Source organism: Aulonocara sp. 'chitande type north' Nkhata Bay, linkage group LG17 (genome assembly GCF_057382095.1).
Source record: "Aulonocara sp. 'chitande type north' Nkhata Bay isolate Kocher_YH1m ecotype deep benthic linkage group LG17, A_spYH_male_GT1.1, whole genome shotgun sequence".
In the NCBI taxonomy this organism is placed as follows: Eukaryota; Metazoa; Chordata; class Actinopteri; order Cichliformes; family Cichlidae; genus Aulonocara; species Aulonocara sp. 'chitande type north' Nkhata Bay.
In genome coordinates this window covers 29,972,967-29,981,690 of record NC_141360.1, presented here as the reverse complement: position 1 = coordinate 29,981,690, position 8,724 = coordinate 29,972,967, and the positions used below count along the sequence as shown (strand labels likewise).

Here is an 8,724-nt window from a genome sequence, read left to right as displayed (position 1 = left end):
TATTACAGCTGATTTTTTTTCCAGTCAATTTCTTGTGTAATTTGGCACACCTCAGCCTTATTTTTCTCTGTTCTCCTTCCTTAAGAATGGCTTATTAACAGCCACCCTTCCAACTCAGATAACTTTTGATGAGGTTTCAGTGAACAGTAGGCTGTTTAAATGAAGGGCCAGCTACATCTCAAATGGCCTTCAGAAAGCCTGGAGATTTTTCAAGACCATTATAAAAAATGACTAGCAAGTCTGGCTCTGTGGAATCAAAATCTAAAGAAATGAAGAGTGGCTCAAGACTTTTGTACATTACTGTAACTCCTGTAACTTTTAAGCATGCTGCCCTCTTTCTTCATCCCAATCAGAAGTCACAGCAGGTGCTTTTTTAGTGGCTGCAAAAGTCAAAACACCTGCTGTGTCATCACTGATTGTGTTGTGGCTCTAAGCACAACAAATGTGTACTTTGAATCAATAGAGAGCAGTGTGATTGACCATTTTTAGACTTTTTTTTCATCCCAGTAGCCTACCGATATTCACTGGTGTTGTTTCAGGTCAGAGATTTCTTCCCTTGTATTTCACATCAACCTCATGTAGAGCTGACCCTAAATCATTCTATTTCTATTTTACACCTGATTACACAGTTGGCCCTCCTCAGTCTTTTAGACATACGACTAAAAGAAAAAAGTATATGTTTTGCTTAAGATGGGATAGAAGATCATGTTAAGGAGAGAATAATGCAGTTAAATCCTGCAATGTAATATTCACGCTGCCTTCTTCCAAGAATGTCAAAATATCTTTCATCGCACAATGTTTGATTTCCATTTCCAGAGGTATCCGTACCTCTTTCATTACTCTCCCTCAGTCTTTTCATAGTCTATCAAAGGATTCAGTTAATAGTAACCCACTTTGAAAAACATAACAAAACATTTGTCGCAAGGAAAAATGGGCTCATTTCCCATTAATGACAGACAACACACAATGAAACACACTGGTTTTTAGTCACAGTTATGGGTGAGCTCCATCAGTGGTGCTTAAGAAGATCAGCCCACGCATCACACTTGAGGATAATGCGAGCGCATACACTTTATCATCCACACAAATCAGTGTGGGGGCAGGAGCACACAGGCAGGAGTCAGGAGTGAAAGCAGTGGGCAGAATACTATTGATTGACTTATAAGTCTCACAAAGCTGTGAGCGTGACAAAGACGTGAGTCGCAGCAAGTTCCATCATAAACCTATAGTGTTAAAGACTCCAAGCAGGGTAGCAGCAAGGCTCGGCGACACTGACCTTTAGCCTGTAATTATATGAAGAATTAAATATCTCTATATCTTCTTCAAGGTGTGTTATGTCTTATGCACACACTTAACCAGAGCCACTGTAATCTTTTGAAGCAATGTAGTGCATTCAATGGGTCAAAATGGCACAGGGAAGACGTTACAGTCCTTTTGCATTTATATGAGTTCTGCCGAAACTATGAGGAATGCAATATAAAGGAACGATATGAGAAAATCAGTCTTGACGTGAAGTTTATTCAGGTAACTTTTCAAATACATAAAATCAATTCATTTCCAGTTACTGCTAACTACAAAAAACAGCTTAAACAGAGAGTTCATCTTCTCATCTTAGTATCATCTCTTTCTGTGAATCTGATAAAGCTTTTAATTTGAATTTGATAACAAAAAGCAGAAGGTCTGGCATGAATTTCTGTGTGTGTGTGTAATTTTTTTTTTTTTTTTAAATTCACCTGCATGTAACCTTGTCTAAATACAAAAATATACATACAAATATCTTGTCAAAGTCTATCTTACTTACATTATGAAGTCAGCTGGTAATTTTAGCCACTGAAATATATTAACATCATAGCATATTACATTAGACAAAGAAGGCAAACATATAGAATGATCTTGTGATGAACTTCCAAGCAGATATAGTTTTACATACTGATTATGGAAATACTGAAGCCTAGTTTGTCTTCTGCAAATGAGGATCATACTAAGCTAATCTGTGAGGTACAGGTGTTATGACAAGAGGGGCAACATTCATTTTGTCTGTGTTATAATGAGGGCAAAAATATGGATAAAGTTTGTCTTTAAAGCGAAAGCCACTGAAAGAGTAGATGTGTGACTTGAAATCCACATCATAGAAAGAAACCACTCCCTTATCGTAGTCCACGAAGATGCCCACTTTTTGAAGCTTTTTTAACTGTACCAATATAACAGCTGAATTTTCATATCCATAATACTTGCCCTCACTTAATCCGATGGTCCAATAACCATCTGAAACTGATAGACGTGTGTCTCCCTTTCTATCTACAGACTCTCTCACCACTCCAACAGTCCACTTACTCTTATCTTTCACCTGCACCTCAAAGTAAAACTTCCCCCCTGTGAAGCCCTCCTTTGCTAAGACTTCTGGATACATCTCAAATCTTTTTGGATTTTTTGGAAGATTCTGTTTTTCTGCAGTTCCAACTTGTTTTCGGTCTTGACTAATGGTAAGTGAGCAATGTGCTGTGTCGGGATCAATAGTCAAGTCTACTGCATGTTCTCTCATTCTTTTCATTTTGATCTCTGGAACTTTCTCCAAAATTATATCAGCTGTTTGTTTCACCTGAGCCATGGCTCTTCTCACTTCATTAAAAGACAAGTTGCTGTAAACACCAGCACTGGACCAGCCCTTACTTGAAGGAGCCCGTAAGCTTGAGAAGTTCTGGACAAGACAGTGATGGTCCTCAGATCGTGACAGCTGCTCCAGCTGGCTTATTCTGCTTTTAAGCTCAGCAACTTCCATCCTCATCTCTTTCAGAAAACCTTCAGCCTTTTGTTTCATCGCTCTGTGCCTCTCTTCAATCACCTCAACAACATCAGCTTGACTCTTCTGAATAGAGCGAATGAAGTCAGTAAACATCTGCACACTGGCTTCTTTCTCTTCATCGGCTTCTTTCTGGCTGGCATCAAGTGACTTTTCAATTGCATCTATCTTATCGCATCGTGATTGTATCATCTTGTGGATATTTGCCATTACCTCATCATTTTTTGCTAACACAGCCTCATACTCTTCCTCTAGCGAGATGACATTGTGACTCTTGTGATCGCTTTTGAAACACAACACACAAACACAGGCCTTGTCAGTCCTACAATACAGTTCTGTTATCTTGTTGTGCTTTTTGCACATCCTCTCATCAAGATTAATCACAGGATCGATTAGTTTGTGGCTCTTAAGCACTGAAACTCTCTGATGAGGCTCCAGGTGGACTACACAGAAAGAAGTAAGGCACATCAAACAAGACTTAACGGCCTTTTCTTTCATCCCGGTGCAGATATCACAAAGAACATTTGTTCCTTCTGGGAGCTCTCGGTCTGAAGTTGACACTTTGACTTGGACCAGCTTTGCAAACTCAGCCGCTAACTCAGACATGGTAGTGTTGACGTTGAGTTCAGGTCTCGAAGAAAATGTCCTTTTGCAAAATGGACACTGACAAACGTCACTAGAGTCCCAATACTTGTGGATACACGGGCGGCAGAAGTTGTGTCCACACGGGGTTGACACTGGCTCGGTAAACACGTCCAAACAGATGCAGCATAAGAACCTCTCCTCTGACAACAGACTGCTGGCAGTTGCCATATCTGCACAAGAGCGAAATACAATAAATAAATGAATACTAATAACCTAAAACTAATACAATTCAACTCAGTGGACTGAACAAACTGCTCAGACTGTGTAAGAAACCAGTAAAGTAACCATACCTGCAAAGTCTCAAGTTTCTGATTAATAAAAGCTGCGAAAAATAGAAAGCAAACTTTCTCTATTTAAAAAACAGTTCTCTTTGAGGGGTTTTACTTAAGTTTCGTTTCAACACGTTGGCGTCCAGAAGCGGCCCTCCCCCAGTGGTCACTTACGATACGCCTCTTAATTTTTTTTAACCCTTTCATGACATTAAAATTGGTGTGAGCCGCATTAAAAATATATATAATTTAAAAGCGCAAAAAAAAAAAGAAAAAAAAAAAAAAAAAAAAAAGATAAGAACTTAACTAAGGGGGCTCTGGGAAGCTCGTTTTGGGGTTTATGTAGGTAAATTTATTATGGATTAAAACGCCCCCCCCCCCCCCAGAAAGTTCTAAATTATAGGCTAAAGTAAATTGGTTACGTGTTAAAACCTTATACTTATATAGGATAAAGTAAAATGTACTAAATTAAGGAATTGTATTGTTTGTAAACAGTGGCGTGTCTAGAAAATTTTTGTTGGGGGGGCCAGGTAGGGGCACAGATTTGGAGAAGGGTGGCAGATTTAATTGGCAGATAATGTTTTAAAAAAAAATTCTACCAACCCTTAACCATAATTCAATAATCCTATAAACCTAATAACCAAATGCACTTTTAACTCTTATTAGAATGAGATTTTAACCACTACGGTGCAAAGTTTTTAGATACTGCGTTGATAAAGTACAAGAGATACAATCAGTGCTTTGTCAGTGTTTACTCAGCATTCAAGGACAGCAATATTTGCATAGTATTTTTACTGACATATACTGCACATATGTTTTGGGCAAAAACATTTTTGAATATTAAAATACGAACATTTGTAGCAAACAATTGACAAATTAGCCATTCCAATGCAAAACTTTCTCTGCCTGTTAAAAAAAGAAGATAATCTTCTCACAAACTGGTGTTTGATTTTGAAACAGGAAAAAAGTGGAGAAACAACTGAAAAGACTAATATTTGAATAAAACCTGAAAGCAAGTAAATACTTTCTATGCTGCCTTATGGTAAACTTTGGTAATATTGATAAAGAACAACACTGGCTGATGATGAAATACATTCAGCTGGCATGGTGACACTGCCAGTATAACCTGCAGGGCTGGACTGGGACAGAAAATCGGGCATTTTGACTACAGACCGACCCACCAGGTATTAAAGCCATAAAGCCTTTGAATGAAAACAAACCCTGTTGTGACAGTGATGTACAGTCTTTTTGGTATATGTATGATTTCTATACATTTTACGTCAGATAAAAACTTTGGTTGTAAGATTTAGATAATTATTTAATAAAAGCGAGACATTTTAAATGAGAATAGGAAAGAAAAGTATTTCTTTGTGCCCCCTTTCCCTGTTAATGCCCTACCTGGCCCCCTGGCAAAACTTTGCTAGACCCGCCCCTGCACAGTTACCAGCTGTCAGCTACATAAAAAAGGATCCTGGTGGGTGGTCTTCACGTTTCCCTCTCACCAGATATCCAAACCGACATCATGACCAGCAGCTTTACAGCTGTGGCTCCAGCAAACATCAGCTGATACTAGAAATTAATATTAAATAAATTCTAACAACAGCCGATCAAGCTTAAACGTGCTGCTGTTGTTTAGCGCGACATCTGCTGGTTTCGTCTTTCTGGCGCAAAGTGGGCGATAAACAAACAAGAGAGAAAAGCCGATCAACTGATCATCGATCAGTTTCATGATTGAAGTAGCAACAGGAGAGGGAGGATGAGAGAAGAGGCAGCTGTGCAGCGTAAAGACAGAATAAATCCAGCTTTGTGTCTTTTTCCATTCTAGCTGAAGTTCGGGACAAACTGCGTCTCTTCTCAGCTCAATACGAAACGTGTAATATTTTCTCTGATTGAGGGACCATTCCATTTTTTTAAGGAGCCGTTGGCAACTCTACTAACTAACCTTATGAATAAAATAAAGTTCACTATCAGTAACATCATAGCAACCGAACAGCTGTATAAAAACTCCAAGCTGGCTAGAACGCAGTATGAGTTATTGCAACTGACAGTAAAAAGTCAGCACAACGAAAATAAACTCCACCTAAACTTAGTTCATATCTGACCCAGATAGGCTGCAGGTCATAACTTCTTACCTGAAGTTCAGTTCACCTGACACTCGGACTGGCGGCTGCCTCGGGGCTCTCCTCCTGCCTCCCCTTCCCTCATCCACCTGCTGCCTCTGTGGAAGCCCCGCCATAGCCACCACCAAACAACGGAGTTATTTCTACACATGACCTGCATCTGGCCAATCCACCACCTCTCATTGTTCATGCCGTTACAAAAATAAATAAAAAATAAGTCAAATAAGCCCGATGGCCAGTCCAGCTATGTTAACCTGCAACCAAATCTGCAGCTCCATACAGCAATGTTACGACTTAGATTACGTCTTATAACTCATAACTCTTATGTTAGCTCCCCTCTGTAGCATACTGTCTGAAATATTCCACGGCTGCAATAATTCTTTAAGTGTTATTTTTTCCTTGGTATTCTAATTTCGCCGAAGTTTACTAAACTCAACAAACTTAATATTACTTACCGGGACATTTATTCTGTCCTCATTTTCTTTCACCGAAAAATTGTTTCCTGCAGTGACGTCTTTCGTGCTTGGCTCTCCTACCTTTGCTAACGTGATGCACATAGCGCAGAAGCCGATGCTGCATTCACTTACACTCGGATATCTGAGCGTCACCGTGAAAACATAATCGGACATTTGATATTTGATTGAATTTTATTGTTTTGCCTTTGGGGTGGCACCTGGGGTGGCCAGTCTGGTTGGGGGGGTGGCCTGTGCCCCCCCAGGCCACCCCGCTGGACACGCCATTGTTTGTAAAGGTGTTGAGACCGTTTGCTCAAACCCACAGGCGTTAGCCTCCAGAGGGTGCTAGATGGAACGTGTGCGAATCACTCAAATCATTCGGATCCGTCCTCTTGGGAAAATGCATGTATGGAGAAGTGTTCACACTGATAGCTGTGATTTTTACTTGGACCAGAATCGCAGGCCAGCTAGCTGATGGACAACTGAGATGGTTTGTAAAGCTAGAATAAGGTGTGCACACATTTTCCATGCTAGATTAAAAATCTCGAGTGCCTTCAAAAAACCCCCAAAACAAAACAAACAAAAAAAGAAAAAAAACCACTCTGGGATTAATTATAGTTTTTGATGGCTACTCCAACCTCCCTTGTTTCCGTTGTGAATCTGTCAGCTGATGCTACATGGTGTTGCTCTGCTTAGTATGCTCAGTTCCATCTGTTGACATTGTCCCAGAGTTCCCACACACAGATTGCTTTCACTGCTTGTGTTTCTCTACTTCTTTGTGCTTGTGTTTCTCTAGTCCTCTAGTTCTTTGTGCGTATGCTTGTGTCTTGTGAGGCAGGAAGACTTGTCCCTCAAGCTTTCACTGTAACAATTTCTTATTTTATCTACAGCAGCCGCTTAGTTCATGTCCAGGAAATCCTGTAGTTCATCCTGACCTTTCCTAATCCATCAAAGAAAAAATAGCAACGAGGTTAGCACAAGCTGATAAAACTCTGTAAGATTCTTGATGTTTCTTATCTCTTGCAATTTGGCACCTATAATCTGCCTGAATTGTACTGCAGGCACTGCAGCACGTGGCAGTCTGGGTACAAGAAGTCAGCCATAAGAAGTAGGATCTGAGTAGCTCTTTAAACAAGTATCATTTCTTGTTTTTTAAATTTCTTGTCTTCTCTTTATGACGTGAATAGAAGGCTAGATAAGCAACTGGTGCTAAGAATTGGTTAGGAAGAATGTGAAATTTAAATGAATGGATGCAATAATCACACATGCACACACCAGTGCACACAATGTTTGCTTTCCCCTTAATCTGTTTGTGATTGACATGCACACTCAGTCATGACCTACTCCTACCCCTTTGTGAGAGAAAGAATTGGAGAGCCTAGTGGGTTACAAAACCATGAAAGGTGATAAAGTAACTCCAGCAGAATGGGACTGGACACAGAGGGAATGGTCTGGCACTGAAAAGAGCTGGCTTAAGACTAAGCAGAGCAGGTCAGCCACTAATCAGAAGGTCGGTGGTTCGATCCCAGGCTGCCTCCTGGCTGCATGCCAAATATCCTTGGGCAAGATACTAACTCCATGTTTGCCTACTGGTGGTGGTCAGACGGCCCGGTGGCGCCAGTGTCCGGCAGCCTCGCCTCTGTCAGTGCGCCCCAGGGCAGCTGTGGCTACAATGTAGCTTGCCATCGCCTGTGTGTGAATGGGTGAATGACTGAATGTAGTGTGAAGCGCTTTGGGGTCCTTAGGGACTAGAAAAGCACTATACAAATGCAGACCATTTACCATTTAAGCCAGATTTCTGTTTATTCTGCCATGTCTCACCTATGAGAAAGTGGAAAACAGGCTCCAAGTTGCTAGCCATGGGACGATGATGGCCTGTTTTATCACACTCTGATTAGACAATATTTATTGGGGAAAACCTGACCTGATTCATGACATCCTCTGCTAAGTAATGCTGTTTTCTTAGACTGACTGTCGCCAGTCCAGGTCCCCACTGCCGAGGCCTGCAGCCACCATCTATTTCTAAAAGCTTGCAAGCACATTGAATTACTGAGGCGGAAATAGAGGAAACAGCCCACTGCAGAGTCTGTTTTGCTCAGAAAAGGATGCCTTGTTGTGATAAAGATTTATCATTACAATAAAAACTCATCACTGAACACACTGGTTGGACAGGGATGTAAAGCAACAGAAGTGACATAGGAGTAAGGTAGTTTTTATGTTGTTAACATTGATATAAGTGGGTACCAGAATTACCATGGTGTTTACCTTTTTTTTTTACAGTTTTATCTCTTTATTTTTCCCTGCTTTTTTTGTATTCTTTGGTGATTAAATTATTGCTGAATTGTAAAAAAACAAACAAACAAAAAAAAAACGTCTAGACAATCAAATTAATGCTGATAGGCTCATTCCTGAAATACCAAATTTCCATTTTTCTC

At 40.3% G+C, this 8,724-nt stretch overlaps 1 protein-coding gene across 1 annotated transcript; it reads right to left on the bottom strand.

Annotated features, from left to right (window-relative positions):
* Positions 1-1,515: 1,515 nt before the first annotated feature.
* On the bottom strand, positions 1,516-3,961 carry LOC147310328 (E3 ubiquitin-protein ligase TRIM39-like). Its single transcript, XM_086269137.1, has 2 exons — positions 3,736-3,961; positions 1,516-3,615 (listed from the first exon to the last, which is right to left on the bottom strand). Exon 2 carries the CDS (start codon positions 3,611-3,613, stop codon positions 1,982-1,984), a length of 1,632 nt encoding a protein of 543 aa, XP_086125263.1. The 5' UTR covers positions 3,614-3,615; positions 3,736-3,961; the 3' UTR covers positions 1,516-1,981.
* Positions 3,962-8,724: the final 4,763 nt, after the last annotated feature.

Excerpts from the sequence above, each read along its gene's own strand:
- LOC147310328 (XM_086269137.1), bottom strand. The coding sequence starts at position 3,613 with ATGGCAACTGCCAGCAGTCTGTTGTCAGAGGAGAGGTTCTTATGCTGC.